This window comes from Oncorhynchus nerka, linkage group LG27 (genome assembly GCF_034236695.1).
Source record: "Oncorhynchus nerka isolate Pitt River linkage group LG27, Oner_Uvic_2.0, whole genome shotgun sequence".
Classification (NCBI taxonomy): domain Eukaryota; kingdom Metazoa; phylum Chordata; class Actinopteri; order Salmoniformes; family Salmonidae; genus Oncorhynchus; species Oncorhynchus nerka.
Window position 1 is genome coordinate 36,920,342 of NC_088422.1, and position 18,099 is coordinate 36,938,440.

Sequence of the window (18,099 nt, forward strand, 5' to 3'; positions counted from 1 at the left end):
GAAAAAAAACGGAATATCTCGTACAACGCTGTGTACTATTCCCTTCACAGAACAGCGTAAACAGGCTCTAACCAGAATAGAAAGAGGAGTGGGAGGCCCCGGTGTACAACTGAGCAAGTGGACAAGTACATTAGTGTCAAGTTTGAGAAACAGATGCCTCACAAGTCCTCAACTGGCAGCTTCATTAAATAGTACCTGCAAATCACCAGTCTCAACGTCAACAGTGAAGAGGAGACTCCGGGATGCTGGCCTTCACATTTAAAAATAGCCTGTCGTGAACGAACACTCTCACTTGACTTTTTTCCCTCTTACTAGCACTGACTTTTCTACTACTGCTACTAAAATTGAGGTAAAGTGTACTTACTAAGACTGAGATATGTAGTTTCTCAGTCTTAGTATGTAGTTTCCCACCTAGCTATTTTAAGATGAATGCACTAACTTTAACTCTAAGTTGTTTTGGATAAGAGTGTTTGCTAAATGACTCAAATGAAAGGCGTGTGCAGTCTACACCTTTCAATGTGGACAATAGAATATACGGAATTAAAATGGGAATGAACTAATAAATGAATGTATGGTAATACTTCATTTGTATTGCAAGGGTTTTATATTTACAAATTGTCCTTGTGAACAAATCAAAACGGTACATAATGATAACTTTGAAGTAAGCATGTCCTTCCTTGGCTGAGATAATGAGTGGGCTGGACATGCCGAAACAGTCTGGTTTCTCAACATTGTCTCTGGGAGAATTGTTTTTGTCGTCAGTGTTGCCGTCGGCTGGTTTTTCAGGACATCCTTACTGATACTGTACACAAATGAAAACATTTGCTAAACCGTCAACTTAGTAGCTCTGATAGTATCCCACAGGGGAGAACGCATAGCATAATATTGTGTTCTGATTTCAAGCAGAGCTGTTTCCTGTCCACTTGTTTACAGCGTGTAGTTCCTGCCTCTTCATTTCCAGTAGTTTGCTTGTTCATGCTCTGGGCTCCCCCACTGTGCTCTGACAATGGAAGATACTGTACAGCTGTATCCCATCAGTAAATAGCCCACCCAATCTACCTACAATCTACCTACCTCATCTCCATATTGTTTTGATTTACTTTTCTGCTCTTTTGCACACCAGTATTTCTACTTGCACATCATCATCTGCACATCTATCACTCCATTGTTAATTTGCTAAACTGTAATTACTTCGCTACTATGGCCTATTTATTGCCTTACCACCTCTCGCCATTTGCGCACACATTTTTTTCTTCTTTCCATTGTGTTATTGACTGTACGCTTGTTTATTCCATGTGTAACTCTGTTTGTGTCGCACTGCTTTGCTTTATCTTGGCCAGGTCGCAGTTGTAAATGAGAACTTGTTCTCAACTAGCTTACCTTGTTAAATAAAGCTGAAATATATATATTTTTTTAAATACAGTGGGCACATACACACAGTCTCTACACCAGAACAGGTGTCTGCTGTGTCCTCCTGAGAGAGGCGAAGCGCAGTTTGGAGGCGGTTGTCCTGGACATGAGAATACACAGGAAGGGGTCCAGACAGCTGTGGAAGCAGCACAGACACACTGTAGCACTGGAGTACATATACAGCCCGTCCTCTCCACTGGTGGACAGCCTCACGTAATGGGCGATATGGAGGACGCCGCTGGGAGCGAAACACACTGTGAAGATGAGGAAGACCAGTGTACTGACCCTGATGAAGGGTGTCCAATCAATGCCCGAGCGACCCAGATGCTGCACCACCGCCACATGGGTCCAGGCACAGACCACAAAGGGCACGAGTAACCCTAAACAGACCAGTGCCAACCTGTAGGGCACCAGCAGTGTGTGGGGGGAGTCCTCCAGGGGCAGTATGTCATGGCAGGTGGTGAATCCCAGACGAGGCAGCAGGAAGCTCTGTCTCACCAGGAGCTCCGGCATCACAGCCACCCCAAACAGGCCCCACACCCCCAGGCTTGCCCCCAGCGCCCAGGCCGTCTTGGGCAGCCGCCTGTACAGGAAGGGCCTCACCACAGCCAGGTAGCGCTTGAGGCTGACACAAGCGATGGTGTGGGCAGAGCAGTAGACATTGCCATAGAAACAAGCGGTGACGACACGGCAGGCAGCTTCGCCGAACACCCAGTTGTTTCCGTTTAGGTGGTAGTGGACTCGGAGGGCCAGGGAGAGCAGGAGGAGTAGGTCAGAGAGGCCAGGCTAAGGTAGAGGACAGCCGTGGAGAAAGACCTGGCCCGGAGCCTCAGGAAGGCCAGGATATAAGCGTTGGAGGGGATGCCCACTGCCATGGCCAGGAGGTAGGCTGAGGGGATGAGCCGGGTGCTGAGGAGCCCTGTGGTGTAGGCTACTGCAGGGTCCTCCAGCCTCACATCCAGCCCAGGGGCCCCAGGGGACAGGTGGACCAAGCTGGGGGGCCCAGCCTCAGCCGTACAGTTGGTCTGAACTCTCCTGCCATTGAACGTCCTTGGGTCCAACACAGCTACGGCGGTTATTTTTGTCTTGTTGACTTTCTCCTCTGGTGAAATGGGGGTGAAGAACATAGATTTTAATTCCGATGTGAGGTTTTCTACTTTGAATGCAACTATTCCCCTTTGACACACTGTATTGAATGGAAATGTCATTATAATAATATAGATATTTTTTAAGTTAATTGGCTCAAAATGCTGTTTAAAACATGCATGATGTTACACAATTCATACAAGATGTGTGACAACCGTACACTAGTGATTGTGAAGCTGATTTACTGGCAAACATTTAGGCATAACAAGCATGTTGTTGATGGAGGGGAAACAGAACTGGTGAAGCCCTACCAAAATGCAGCTTGACCAAGTGGATGCAAAGTCCCCAATTGTAATATGAAAGGCTTAAGAATGATGTCCTCTCTAAAATCCTATGGGAAAATGTAAAAAGAATGTGACTTACCATTGTCCTGGAGAGACAGTCCTACCGTCAGACAGAAGAGAATCCCAGCCAGTGTATTGGTCCGGTCTTTCTCCTGTCTCCTCCACATTGTTGTTATTATTATCCCTGTATAACTCAAAGTCCACTAGTGTTTCTATAGACTTGCTATAGGCTAGTTGTTCATTATCAGGATTAACTAGCCATCCAGATAGCTGGTTCACATGATCAAGCAGGCTACTGTACTGGAAGTCCATTCTACACTGGTGTGAGCAGTGGACCGTGAGGCTGTGTGCATAGGGTGTGTGTATATTGTGTGTGTGTTTCCTGTCCAGGCTTGAAACTGAATTCCTGCTCTGCGTCAGACACGATCTACTGATTCAGCCGAGTGGGAGGAGACGGTCCTAATAGTTTACTGTTTGTCATTCCTCAAATAGTTTTGTTTTTTTGTGAACATGTTTCTCAAGTCTTTCAGTTTTCTGTGACTGAAAATATGGCTTGTCTAATGTAAAATTACTAATATTAGAGTAAAAAGATTAACTCCGGTTATACTAAGTAACAAGATTATCAGTTTGGGTAACATCAAACATACAGTAGGATGATTTCAAAACCAAGCTTCCTGGAACAGTTTCCATGAACCTGCTTTGACCTTCAGTATTCCCCATGAGTCACACACATTTAAATTCCATGTGATCGGAATACAATTTTCAAGTTAGAAAGTATGGTAACAAGTTCCTATTTAGCTTTGGTCTGTATGTTATGTTTGTGCTTGTATGAGTCCTTGCTTATCTTATGCACGTCCTAAAGGTATTTATATACTGTTTGGTCAGTGGGGAATTCACTGTTCAAAAGCAGATCTACTTCCTGACATACTAAGGGGGCCTTTTTTCTCTTGGCTTCCTTCCTGCCTTTTGTGTCATTGGGGAGACAACCTTTCTGCTCCCAAAGGTCTCCACAATTAGTCTGAGAAGGAAAATGTTGGTCAGGAAGGCTGAATAAACGTTCAGTGTGGTTTCTCTGCTATTTTAAGTGGTATTTGTGTTTGAGCCATGGACCCATGGCCAATGGTGTGGACTGAGCTGAGGCTGTTTTGTCCATTAACTAACTATGTGTTTTGACATTTTCCCTCAGGTCTTACCTCTGGGCACAGAGGAAATGGTACAACTTAATATTCATGCTGGCGCTGTCTTTAGCTGTTAATGTGCTTCATACCTGGGCTTCAAATACTTAAAATATTTACAAAAATATTATCTCTGCCAGTTTGAGCATGTCTGGCTTAATAAACCAATAGAAAATACCACAAAATGGGGGGGGGGGCATTTTTGTTGTTTTTGATTTTACATGTGCTGTCTTTGTTAGTGCTTAGAAGAACATTCAGTTAGGGCTCAAGCCTAATTTGAGATCTGTGGTTGTATCTCAAACACTTGATTTTACCAGAAAGTTGAAATGATGTGTGCGTGCACATCTCAAGCTAGAATTATTCATTGCATTGTGTGGATTGTCAATGTTTGTGTGGTCTACCACTCTGAAAAGCAGAGGTTGACTCTGCGTGTCTGTGACTCCAGAGCTCAGGGGATGAGTCTGCTGTGCTGTGGCTCGACCAGATTCAAGAAGGGATACACACAGCCAACCAAGATGAAGAGGAGGCTCTCGCATGTAGGCACACCATGCTCACTCCGAACCATTCACTCAAAACCATGAACAAATCATTTCTTAGTAGTTCTTCACATCACAATTCTCCAACCACTGGATAAGAGCAACATGACCAAAATGTTAAATGTCATAACTGATCCTGTGTGCGTTTTGTCTGTGGCAGTGGCAGGAGCTGTGGCAGACATCAACAGGGAGGTGGCGGAGGGGGACTCCCAGACCACCCTACATGCCCTCCAGTCTCCCCTGGCAGGGCTGAGAGGGATTCTGTCTGAGTGTGCAGACACCTACCAGACACAACTGGCCCAGCGCCAGGACCTCAACACTACCACTGGTAACCTGGCATACAATCAGCTTATTTATGGATGTTTGTTGTCAGTACATTACCTTCCCAACTTCTAGCGTGTCATTTACATTTCAGTCATTTATCTCTTTAGCTCTTATGCAGCGCAACTTAGTGCATTTGCCTTAAGGTAGCTAGGTACGACAACCACATATTACAGTCAACTATTGTGTAAATCATGCAATTGGAGGTTAGTGAGTGATGTTCAGCTGTTTCCTCTAGCAGGCAGCAGTGAGAGTGCGTGATGTCCAGGTGTTGTTTTCTCTAGCAGGCAGCAGTGAGTGTGTGTGTGATGTCCAGGTGTTGTTTCCTCTAGCAGGCAGCAGTGAGTGTGTGTGTGATGTCCAGGTGTTGTTTCCTCTAGCAGGCAGCAGTGAGTGAGTGTGTGTGTGTGATGTCCAGGTGTTGTTTCCTCTAGCAGGCAGCAGTGAGTGTGTGTGATGTCCAGGTGTTGTTTCCTCTAGCAGGCAGCAGTGAGTGTGTGTGATGTCCAGGTGTTGTTTCCTCTAGCAGGCAGCAGTGAGTGTGTGTGATGTCCAGGTGTTGTTTCCTCTAGTGCAGTGAGTGTGTGTGATGTCCAGGTGTTGTTTCCTCTAGCAGGCAGCAGTGAGTGTGTGTGATGTCCAGGTGTTGTTTCCTCTAGCAGGCAGCAGTGAGTGTGTGTGATGTCCAGGTGTTGTTTCCTCTAGCAGGCAGCAGTGAGTGTGTGTGTGATGTCCAGGTGTTGTTTCCTCTAGCAGGCAGCAGTGAGTGTGTGTGTGTGATGTCCAGGTGTTGTTTCCTCTAGCAGGCAGCAGTGAGTGTGTGTGTGTGATGTCCAGGTGTTGTTTCCTCTAGCAGGCAGCAGTGAGTGTGTGTGATGTCCAGGTGTTGTTTCCTCTAGCAGGCAGCAGTGAGTGAGTGTGTGTGTGTGATGTCCAGGTGTTGTTTCCTCTAGCAGGCAGCAGTGAGTGAGTGTGTGTGTGTGTGTGATGTCCAGGTGTTGTTTCCTCTAGCAGGCAGCAGTGAGTGTGTGTGATGTCCAGGTGTTGTTTCCTCTAGCAGGCAGCAGTGAGTGTGTGTGATGTCCAGGTGTTGTTTCCTCTAGCAGGCAGCAGTGAGTGTGTGTGATGTCCAGGTGTTGTTTCCTCTAGCAGGCAGCAGTGAGTGTGTGTGTGTGATGTCCAGGTGTTGTTTCCTCTAGCAGGCAGCAGTGAGTGTGTGTGATGTCCAGGTGTTGTTTCCTCTAGCAGGCAGCAGTGACAGTGTGTGGGTGAAACACTGTATCAAGGACAGTTATGACTACTACTACAACCTGGAGAACAGAGAGGGGACCTGGGAGGAGCCAGAGGACTTCACACACAACAGCACACAGCTCCGCAGAGAGGAAATACAGGTCCCTATCATATTTATGTTTGATTCTACATAAGAAATGATGTATTATTCTTTCTACATTTCACCATTATTTAACTAGGCAAGTCAGTTAAGAACAAATTATTATTTTCAATGACTGAACAACGGATTTTTACCTTGTCAGCTCAGGGATTCGATCTTGCAACCTTCCAACCTTTCAGTTAATGGCCCAATGCTCTAACCACTAGGCTACCTGCCACCCCCTAAGACATGATGTATTATTCTTGTTGCATGACACAGACCACAAAATATCAGTTAACAGAATAACCTTCTCCATACATAGCACAAAGAACACCACCAGAGACCACACACATATTCATTTATAATGCATTACACATGAACTAATCTAGTGTTGTATGTGTCCTCTGGTCAGAGTGTGGTTGGAGGTGTGACAGCGGAGTATAACAGGGAACAGTTATGGTTGGCCAACGAGACCCTGGTAACCCAGCTACAAGCCAGGATCAGAGGTTACCTGGTGAGAAGAGCTCATACCCAGAGACTGGACTACCTACTACAACAACAGCCACACGTGGTCCGACTACAGGTACTATACTGTGTCATTTGTTCTACAGTTTAATTATTTGATTTTTTAAAAGTTAAACTAGAATTTAATATTTACAGTTCAAATTCACGTACTGCTTTTGTAGTTTACTCACACACGGATGATTTTAATGTCTTGTTGTCTGTGTCTAGGCCTCCTGGAAGGGCTACAAACAGAGGAAGGTATACAAAGACAGACTCAACGTGTTGCAAAGCAACGTGGGGACTGTCGTCAAGGTAACAAGTTAGACTTGGGACTGTGAGCCTTATTTGAAAGCGAGAACATTAGTTTGAAACAGTGAGAAATAAGGAGTGTCAATAATCAGGAGAGAAGTCACACAGTTTAACCCCAACAGAAACACACAGCTACGAGTTGCTAACGTTGTTGTTTTCCTCTCGGTCCAGCTTCAGTCATTTGTTAAGATGTGGAGAGCTAAACGTAAATACACTCAAAGACTGCAGTATTTCATAGACCATGTGAGTAACACAACACCTACATAAAAAAGGAGGGTTTATGTCATTGAGATGGAGTCATACAATATGACTCCTATTATTCCTCAGTGACATTTACGGAAGATTGATTCCCTTCTGTCTTGTTTGTATGTTCAGGAGAAAGAAATAGTGAAGATCCAAGCTTTCCTCAAGGCTAACAAAGCCAGAGACGACTACAGAACACTCAGTGAGTTTAGACAGCATTTAATACGTCACACGGTTTCAAAGAAGTTACGATTTCGAAGAGAGATGGAACTTACCTGAAGTGTGTGTGTGTGTGTCTCTCTCTTTCTCTACCCTGTAGCCGGGGCCCAGGACCCTCCTCTTTCGGTGGTGCGTAAGTTTGTCCACCTGCTGGAACAAAGCAGCCTGGACCTGCTGGAGGAACAGGAAGTGACACGGCTTAGGGAGGAAGTGGTCACGAAAATCCGCTCCAATCAGCAGATGGAGAAAGACCTGAACCTGATGGACATTAAGATCGGCTTACTGGTCAAGAACAGGATCACCCTACAGGTGACATTTGTCTTATGCTGCTGATAACAACTGCTTCTGGAGACAGCACTTTATTGTCTACAATAGTCATACGCCTGCTGCTCAGATACTTTGATAATGCATCCCTGTCTTCCTTAAAGCTATCACTGATCAAACACAACTGGATAGGTGAGAAGGGCCTTTTCCATGCTGCCGCATCTGTTTTTACTGTCTGTCTTCCCAGGATGTGGTGTCCCACAGTAAGAAGCTGAAGAAGAAGAGTAAAGAGGAGCTGGCTGCAGGGGACAGGCAGGGCATCAAGGGCCTCAGCAAAGGCAAACGGAAGAAACTAGAGGCCTACCAGCACCTCTTCTACCTGCTACAGGTGAGTTCAAAACACACACGCTTAAACATGCACACACACACATACACGCAAACTCTTTTACCCCTATGTCCTCTCCTGCTCCACAGACCAACCCTTCATACCTGGCCAAGCTGATCTTCCAAATGCCACAGAACAAGTCCACTAAGTTCATGGACACAGTGATCTTCACGCTGTATAACTACGCCTCCAACCAGAGAGAGGAGTACCTGCTGCTCAAACTCTTTAAGACCGCTCTGGAGGAGGAGATCAAGTGAGTGGAACTGTCCACCTGTCCCCAAATCGTACACACCCCTTATACAGTAAATATAGATGGTTTCACCTGGGTGCCTTTGATTCTCTCAGCTCATTTTTGCTAGCTCATTGGTCAGATAAGGCAACGATGTACAGTAGCACTGTTTATTGCAACAGTCAGTCAACCAGGCTACTGGGGAATCCACTGTCTCCCTTGTTCATAACTCAAGGACCCTCTCCAGTCATATACAGTATTATATATAATTTGTTCTTATATTGTTGTCTGATATTTCCTGATTGAATATAAAGGAATAATAAAGTTGTATGATATAAATGATCTCTCTTCTCCACCCCTCCTCAGGTCCAAAGTGGACCAGATCCAGGACATCGTGACCGGGAACCCCACGGTCATCAAGATGGTGGTGAGCTTCAACCGTGGAGCCCGTGGTCACAACACGCTGAGGCAGCTGCTGGCACCTGTTGTCAAAGAGATCATCGAGGACAAGGGCCTGGGCATCAACACCAACCCTGTGGATGTGTACAAGGCCTGGGTCAACCAGCTGGAGACCAATACTGGAGAGGCCAGGTGGGACACACACTAGTGCTAAGCGATTAACCAACCTTTCAGTTTATTCTCGGTTTTTAAATAACTAGTTGACTGACGGTTCAATTATTTGAATTCCTTTTAGTTTTTCTGTGCACTCAACGTGCCGTTTCTCTGGAGAGATTACTCTGTGAGACGTTAACTCATCATAGTTAAGTGCAGACAATGTTGCAATTAACTACAATTACCAAAATCCATTGCACCGAAAGCTGCCTGTTCTCATTGGTTCTTGCCAGGCAGACGGATAGACAAGAGAGGGATAGAGAGCGGTTGCTTAGATGTCTCTCTACCCGACAATACAGCTAATTGATTGATAGTTGTTGTTTGGCAGTCTTAAAAGTATGCCTTATCTACTTAGAAGAACTACTGAAATAGTGATTTCGTCAGACCACAGGCAGCTAGCCAGCTAGGCTAGCCTACTAGCCTGGAGGATGACTCTTTTGGGAGCACAGAGATAGATGGCTGGCAGGTTGCTACTGCCTGAGCAGACATGAGATGATGACTAAGAATAGAATAAGTCATCAAATATTTTGTTTATCAATATTTTATTAAAGTAATGTGTTCAAAGGATGGTTTATTAATAAGTGCAATGCAGTAATGAGCAGTCACTACCATCCTTGTGGTTTTATAAATATAATAATAAATTCATCATCATACTAAAAACATATGTAATATACACAACCCAAATATTTTTATTTGGTAAAGCAATGTCAATAAATGATGCCTTATAAGTGATGGTAATGGGCAGTCATTACCATCAATTGTTTTATTCTGTGTTACAGCATTGAATCCACGTAATGCATTTATTGTTAGGCCTGGGTTCAAATACTATTTAGGGTATTTCAATCATTTTCAAAGACCTTTGGAAGTAAGTATTTAGATATGATTTATTTGAAAATACACTGACACAAATACACTCCCATGTATTTAACCTAGGCATTTGAAATAAGTATTTGAAAATACTTTCCAACAGTCGGGCCCCATTATTAGACAATACTCAAATACACAGAAAATAAGTATATCAAATTCACATGTATTTGAACCAGGTCTGACCTGCACATATACACATTGACCTAACTGTTGTCCCCCCTCTCTTAGTAAACTGCCCTACGAGGTGACCCCGGACCAGGCCATGTCACACAAGGAGGTGCGCGCCAAGCTGGAGTCCTCCAGTCAGGCGCTGCGGACGGCCACAGACAAAGTGCTCAACTCCATTGTGTCGTCACTGGATAACATTCCGTATGTCTCAGGCCCTTTTGGAATTCTTTAAAAATGCAGCCGTCTTTCATTCCTTTTTTATTTCTTGATGCAATCACTGATCTGACATGAGTGGTTCTGTAAAAGCCTTGTAGCAGAACTCCAATAGCGATAGATCAGCAATCACTCCAAGGGAGGATGGAAGGATGCATTTTGAAAGGTGAAGCTGTATGAGAACAGGACTAGACAACATCCTGTCAGGGCAGAAACCCAAACTGCCAGGCTGCGTCCCAAAAGGGAAGAGAGTCCCATTTGAGAGGCAACCCTGTAGTGTGTTTATGGAAGGGTAAACAAAACAGTGCTTATAGAGGGTTAGAAACCATCCATGTTACTGGTTTAGACAACTGTTGACTCCATACTCTGCAGTGCTCAATTTACTCCAAGGGGGCAACCATGGTATTATTTTATACAACTGCCCAAAATACACCCCTCATTCTGAAATGTTCACAGTCCCCTGCATTTTATGTTATTGCTTCCTATCATTTGTGCATCAAATCACTGTGTTGTGTATCTATGTAATGCCTGTCAATTTCACACGATCTCCATGTTTTGTTTTGCATGTAGCTATGGCATGAGATACATTGCAAAGGTCCTAAAGCATTCCCTTCATGAAAAGTTCCCTGACGCTACAGAGGATGAGTTGTTGAAGGTATAAGACCGGAGTATTACATGTGATATTAGATCGTTCCTTTGCCGTTCGTATACCTTCCATGTATGTTGTTATGGGTATTGTTATGGTTCCTCTAGTGTTCACTGACACGGTAGTCATCCAGCTCGCACTGATTAATACAGGTCCTTAGATATAACAGCCCTTTGGGAAGCTATGCAGCTATGTTTAACAGAGGGTGTGTGTGTGTGTGTGTGTGTGTGTGTGTGTGTGTGTGTGTGTGTGTCGGCTGTCAGATTGTAGGGAACCTGCTGTACTACCGCTACATGAACCCAGCCATAGTGGCTCCAGACGGCTTCGACATCATCGACATGTCAGCCGGAGGTCAGCTCCACTCTGACCAACGTCGTAACCTGGGCTCCGTTGCCAAGATGCTGCAGCATGCCGCCGCCAACAAGCTGTTCGAGGCAGACAATGCCCACATGATCTCCATGAATAACTACATCTCCCAAACCTACCAGAAGTTCAGGTGAGAGTAAAGAACTACAACTCCCAAGACTATTGGATAAAGTTCACTTTCACTCCGTATAAAACTGCTCAGAGAAATGTTCCATCTGATGAAGCAGAAGGGAATCATTTAAGACAGAGCGGGCTGTAGAGGTAAAGTCAGAACAGGGTTAAGTTGACGTGAGCCAAAGGTGAGCCGGGAGAAAGAGGAAGTGTCTGTGTGAAAGTGCAGAATTCCGGCAAGGAAAGTGGGGTAGTGTGTCTTCACTCAAACTCAAGACACACACACACTCAAACACTAGACACACACACACAGCAAGAGAAAGGGACACAGTTGTGTTCCCAGAGTTCTCTGCCCCTCCCTCCAAACAGTTGACTCGTCTTTTTTGGAAATCAATTTGAACTACAGTCACTGAAAACCACAACTGTCAATTTTCTTGAAGAAACCCTGATTCAACAGGATATGTTTTGTCTTTAAGCTGTTTAAGCTGATTTCAATATTATTTGTTGTTTTGTTGGGGTAGATATCAGAAATATATGGTTCCTTGTAAACTGATAATATTACTATTACAAATGTGTCCAGTTATCTGGGTCTCCCGAGTGGCACAGTGGTCTAAGGCACTACAGCCGTCACTACAGACACCCTGGTTCGAATCCAGGCTGTATCACAACCAGCCGTGATTGGGAGTTCCATAGGGCAGTGCACAATTGGCCCAGCATCGTCTGGGTTTGACCGGTGTAGGCCGTCATTGAAAATAAAATTTGTTCTTAACTTACTTACCTAGTTAAATCAATAAAACATTTTTTTAAATCTTCCTGGTGTGGTAGTAATCAACCCGAATGCTTTGATCCTGTCTGGCAGGGTGTTTTTCCAGGCTGCGTGTGACGTCCCTGAGCCAGAGGAGAAGTTTAACGTGGATGAGTACTCTGACATGGTGACTCTGAGCAAGCCTGTCATCTACATCTCTATAGATGAGATCATCAACACACACTCGGTAAGCCCAGGCTATGGGTGCATCCCAAATGGCACCCCGTTTCCTATATAGTGCACTAACTTTGACCAGGGCTTTGACCTGAGCTCTATGGGCCCTGGTCAAAGGTAGTGCACTATTTAGGGAATAAGGTTCCGTTTGGGATGTGACCTAGGACTCTACTGCCCCTCTATGGAACCTACTGCCCCCCTTCTCTTATCTCCATCCCCTGGGTAAAGGAGTGGTAATGGTGACAGACCTCTTGTATATAACGCAGGACATCAGAGGTTCTAGACTTCTCAGATGAGAGACGGATGAAGGGCTGAGATTGATTTGACAGACTCTAGAAGAACAGGGCTGACCTCATGAACTGTTATCTCACACAGAGCTTGCATACATCTTGAGCTGGAGAGGCCTAGGGTTGGAGAAAAGCGTGTCTAGTAGATAACACAAAAGTGCTGTGTGTATTGTGTGTGTCCTAGCTAGTGTTAACTGTGTGTGTGTGTGTCCTAGCTAGTGTTAACCGTGTGTGTCCTAGCTAGTGTTAACTGTGTGTGTGTGTGTCCTAGCTAGTGTTAACCGTGTGTGTCCTCGCTAGTGTTAACCGTGTGTGTGTGCTCGCTAGTGTTAACCGTGTGTGTGTGAGTGTGTCCTAGCCAGTGTTAACCGTGTGTGTCCTAGCTAGTGTTAACCGTGTGTGTGTGTGCTCGCTAGTGTTAACCGTGTGTGTGTGTTCTAGCTAGTGTTAACAGTGTGTGTCCTAGCTAGTGTTAACAGTGTGTGTGTTCTCGCTAGTGTTAACCGTAGGTGTGTGTCCTAGCTAGTGTTAACCGTGTGTGTGTGTCCTAGCTAGTGTTAACCGTGAGTGTGTGTCCTAGCTAGTGTTAACCGTGAGTGTGTGTCCTAGCTAGTGTTAACCGTGAGTGTGTGTCCTAGCTAGTGTTAACCGTGAGTGTGTGTCCTAGCTAGTGTTAACCGTGAGTGTGTGTCCTAGCTAGTGTTAACCGTGAGTGTGTGTCCTAGCTAGTGTTAACCGTGAGTGTGTGTCCTAGCTAGTGTTAACCGTGAGTGTGTGTCCTAGCTAGTGTTAACCGTGAGTGTGTGTCCTAGTAGTGTTAACCGTGAGTGTGTGTCTAGCTAGTGTTAACCGTGAGTGTGTGTCCTAGCTAGTGTTAACCGTGAGTGTGTGTCTTAGCTAGTGTTAACCGTGAGTGTGTGTCCTAGCTAGTGTTAACCGTGAGTGTGTGTCCTAGCTAGTGTTAACCGTGAGTGTGTGTCCTAGCTAGTGTTAACCGTGTGTGTGTGTGTGTCCTAGCTACTGTGATTAACCGTGTGTGTGTGTGTGTGTCCTAACTACTGTGATTAACCGTGTGTGTCCGTGTCCTAACTACTGTGATTAACCGTGTGTGTCCGTGTCCTAACTACTGTGATTAACCGTGTGTGTCCTAACTACTGTGATTAACTGTGTGTGTGTCCTAGCTACTGTGATTAACCGTGTGTGTGTGTCCTAGCTACTGTGATTAACCGTGTGTGTGTGTCCTAGCTACTGTGATTAACCGTGTGTGTGTGTCCTAGCTACAGTGATTAACCGTGTGTGTGTGTCCTAGCTACAGTGATTAACCGTGTGTGTGTGTCCTAGCTACTGTGATTAACTGTGTGTGTGTCCTAGCTACTGTGATTTAACCGTGTGTGTGTCCTAGCTGGTGTTGGAGCACCTGGAGGCCATCTCCCCCGACCACAACGACCTGCTGCATGAGCTGCTGGAGGACCTGGGGGACACGCCTGATGTGGAGGCACTGCTGGGTACCACACACACCACCATGCCTCTTACACGCCACACTTCCTCCCAGACATTAGAAGATCCATTTACAGGACAGAATCCTAATTTGTGATAAGCATGTACACACAGTCTCAGAATGAGTCAGGAAGCTGTCTGCAGGGAGAGCTAAGCATGTTTGTCTTTTCTCCAGGTGAAGGAGCCGTGGATCCTAACCATCCCAACAAGGAGAGCACCCTGAGTCAGCTGGCTAAGACTGAGATCTCCCTCACACTCACCAGCAAGTTTGAGCTTCTGGAGGGAGATGACAAGGACACGAAGGGCCTGATGATGAAGTAAGAGTCTGGATGAGTCCCCAATGGCACCCTATTCCCTATATAGTAGATCTCTTATTGACTCTCCATTATGGTGACCTACTAGAATCTCCATCCACACACAGAGACTGCCAGGGTTGGGGAGTAACGGATTACATGTAATCCGTTACATGTAAGGGATTACAAAAAAAGGGTAACTAATCCATTGTTACCAGCTACAATATTGTAATCAGATTACAGATACTTGAAATACTAGATTATTCATTTGAGGATTACTTATAAATTCAGAAAGGATGTTTGCGCATAAAAATATATCACACTGTTTTCTCAATGACATTCAAATCAGCATTGAAAAAAGGTGCAAGTTTGTTCTACCTGAGCGAGTCTGACCACAAGTCAGAGACCACTATGATGACACACCAAATGTGTTTGATGGATTGTGGGAAAAGAGCAGGAATAGGCTTTTGTAGGCTACAGTCCAAGCTATGTCTTCCAATGGTGCGACTGCTGTCCGCATCCAAAGATGATCCAACTTGAATAAATGCTTGGAGTTAAGTATGACAGCAGTGGTGTAGTCTATGGCGATATGGATGTCACGTATTATTGATATCTACATAGCACATTGATGTGAATCACTGCTGCTCTCATTTAGCTATTTGTGCCTTACGGATTGTGGTTGTTGTGGATGGCTGTTCACAAATCTAAATGTGTATTTGAACCCAATAATGGTTGAATTCAAGAAGTTTAAGCTGCCTATCAGTCATTGTTTTTGAAACCAGTGGTCAGCCAGTGAAAAATATGATTTTGCAACAGCTGCATAGTGCGGATCCCAGCCTGTAGAATAAAAGTGGGGCTTTTATTGCTCAATCTAATTCAAACTCATAAAAAAAAAAATCCATAGGCCTAATGGACACATGCTCTCAACTCACACGCTTTTGATAGACTTAAAGGGGCAATCTGTAGTTGCAAGATCCATTTTTGGACTTATAAGTTAGATATATTCATGTAAAGATGTAATTTAATCATATTAGTATATGTAGTAGAAAGCGATGGGTTAGAAGAAGCCTACATAACCAACCCATAAAGTTAAATTTAACATCCATATATGGCCAGCTATGTAAACTTTAACATTGATTGACATTGATGTCATTCAATTGGTAACATACAATTTTGTCTTCTTCTAATGCCTCTTAACCTGTTGCGACGAGCAATCCCGTATCCGGGATCCTATTTATAGCCTCAAGCTCATTACCATAACGCAACGTTAACTATTCATGAAAATGGCAAATGAAATTAAATAAATATATTTGCTCTCAAGCTTAGCCTTTTGTTAACAACACTGTCATCTCAGATTTTCAAAATATGCTTTTGAACCATAGCTAAACAAGCATTTGTGTAAGAGTATTGATAGCCTAGCATAGCATTAAGCCTAGCATTCAGCATGCAACATTTTCACAAAAACAAGAAAAGCATTCAAATAAAATTATTTACCTTTGAAGAACTTCAGATGTTTTCAATGAGGAGACTCTCAGTTAGATAGCAAATGTTCAGTTTTTCCAAAAAGATGATTTGTGTAGGACAAATCGCTCCGTTTTGTTCATCACGTTTGGGTAAGAAAATACCTGAAAATTAAGTCATTACAACGCAAACTTTTTTCCAAATTAACTCCATAATATCGACAGAAACATGGCGTTGTTTAGAATCAATCCTCAAGGTGTTTTTCACATATCTATCGACGATAAATCATTCGTGGCAGTTTGATTTCTCTTCTGAAGAAAATGGAACGCGCATGGACCTGGAGATTACGCAATAATTTCAACTGAGGACACCGGGTGGACACCTGGTAAATGTAGTCTCTTATGGTCAATCTTCCAATGATATGCCTACAAATACGTCACAATGCTGCAGACACCTTGGGGAAATGACAGAAAGTGCAGGCTCATTCCTGGCGCATTCACAGCCATATAAGGAGACATTGGAACACAGGGCATTCAAACTCTGGACCATTTCCTGTATGAAATTGCATCTTGGTTTCGCCTGTAGCATTAGTTCTGGGGCACTCACAGATAATATCTTTGCAGTTTTGGAAACGCCAGGGTTCTTTCTTTCCAAAGCTGTCAATTACATGCATAGTCGAGCATCTTTTCGTGACAAAATATCTTGTTTAAAACGGGAACGTTTTTTATCCAAAAATTAAAAGAGCGCCCCCTATCTCGAAGAAGTTAAGGGGAAAGTCATCTAAAAGTAACTGAATGTAATCCGATTACGTTACTGAGTTTGGGTAATCTAAAAGTTACGTTACTGATTACAATTTTGGACAGGTAACTAGTAACTAATGGATTACATTTGGAAAGTAACCTACCCAACCCTGGAGACTGCACAGTGAGCTGTTTTGTACTGACCAAGCTAACTTGGAAGAAGCCAGAAGAAACACTGTTTCAATGCTGTGTTATGACGTTCCAGTAGGTACATACATAAATAACCACAGTGGGTATTGCTCAGTGACCGCTCTACGTGCTCTTTCCTGCTCCACTACCACTTCCTGTCCTGACATTTTTAGCCCATTTCTTGCTCTTCCTTGAGAAGACTGTGTTTAAAAGACGGCCTCTGTTCTGCTGATGTGAATGTTTACATCATGTTTCCTGCGACATGAGCACCAATAATCACGACTAATCATGTGGTCAGGAAAACCTCCTGGTGCTATGTATGATACTATAAATGGTATCTCTAGACAACTCTGTTCATCTGACCTACAGTAGTTGAGATGTTCAGGATGTCAACCCTCCAGCTCTGCTTTCTCAGGCTCTGTGTCCCAAATGGCACCGCTACTCTTTATAGTGCTCTACTTTTGACCAGGGCCCTATAAAGGGAATAGGCTGCCGTTTGGGAGGCATACAGAGTGTCACTGTGGTCCTGGTAAGTGTTGGTCCACCATGCACTGGGTCAGAAAAAAGGAAATGTGTTTGAGTGGCATCATGCCCTACTGCAGGGTTATGGAAACTCCAACGGGACAGTGACATGTCCATTGTGTGTGTGTTAACATAGCAAGATGTCTCGCCATCACGGTTGACAACTCCATTGTGTCCTCCTCCCAGAGCGCTAAGAACCTTGGCGTGATCCTGGACAACACCCTGTCGTTCTCAACTAACATCAAGGCGGTGGCCCGTTCCTGTAGGTTCATGCTCTACAACATCCGCAGAGTACGACCCTGCCTCACACAGGAAGCGGCGCAGGTCCTAATCCAGGCACTTGTCATCTCCCGTCTGGATTACTGCAACTCGCTGTTGGCTGGGCTCCCTGCCTGTGCCATTAAACCCCTACAACTCATCCAGAACGCCGCAGCCCGTCTGGTGTTCAACCTTCACAAGTTCTCTCACGTCACTCCGCTCTCTCCACTGGCTTCCAGTTGAAGCTCGCATCCGCTACAAGACCATGGTGCTTGCCTACGGAGCTGTGAGGGGAACGGCACCTCAGTACCTCCAGGCTCTGATCAGGCCCTACACCCAAACAAGGGCACTGCGTTCATCCACCTCTGGCCTGCTCGCCTCCCTACCACTGAGGAAGTACAGTTCCCGCTCAGCCCAGTCAAAACTGTTCGCTGCTCTGGCCCCCCAATGGTGGAACAAACTCCCTCACGACGCCAGGACAGCGGAGTCAATCACC

At 44.7% G+C, this 18,099-nt stretch overlaps 1 protein-coding gene and 1 pseudogene across 2 annotated transcripts in view; one reads left to right on the forward strand and one right to left on the reverse strand.

Moving 5' to 3' along the window:
- Window positions 1-18,099, forward strand: part of iqgap2 (IQ motif containing GTPase activating protein 2) — an 85,237-nt gene that overhangs the window by 61,478 nt on the left and 5,660 nt on the right. The window contains exons 16-32 of one of the 2 annotated variants that reach the window (XM_065011632.1): window positions 4,461-4,551; window positions 4,712-4,879; window positions 6,118-6,263; window positions 6,654-6,824; window positions 6,974-7,057; window positions 7,226-7,297; window positions 7,430-7,499; window positions 7,617-7,825; window positions 8,028-8,168; window positions 8,255-8,418; window positions 8,761-8,985; window positions 10,102-10,242; window positions 10,825-10,909; window positions 11,164-11,396; window positions 12,237-12,369; window positions 14,046-14,148; window positions 14,316-14,457. In XM_065011632.1, the coding sequence (XP_064867704.1) occupies window positions 4,461-4,551; window positions 4,712-4,879; window positions 6,118-6,263; window positions 6,654-6,824; window positions 6,974-7,057; window positions 7,226-7,297; window positions 7,430-7,499; window positions 7,617-7,825; window positions 8,028-8,168; window positions 8,255-8,418; window positions 8,761-8,985; window positions 10,102-10,242; window positions 10,825-10,909; window positions 11,164-11,396; window positions 12,237-12,369; window positions 14,046-14,148; window positions 14,316-14,457 (2,378 nt within the window). The remainder of the gene's footprint in view (window positions 1-4,460; window positions 4,552-4,711; window positions 4,880-6,117; window positions 6,264-6,653; window positions 6,825-6,973; window positions 7,058-7,225; window positions 7,298-7,429; window positions 7,500-7,616; window positions 7,826-8,027; window positions 8,169-8,254; window positions 8,419-8,760; window positions 8,986-10,101; window positions 10,243-10,824; window positions 10,910-11,163; window positions 11,397-12,236; window positions 12,370-14,045; window positions 14,149-14,315; window positions 14,458-18,099) is intronic. The other variant, XM_065011633.1, reaches the window with a different exon arrangement.
- LOC115111710 (proteinase-activated receptor 3-like) lies at window positions 582-3,198 on the reverse strand (annotated as a pseudogene).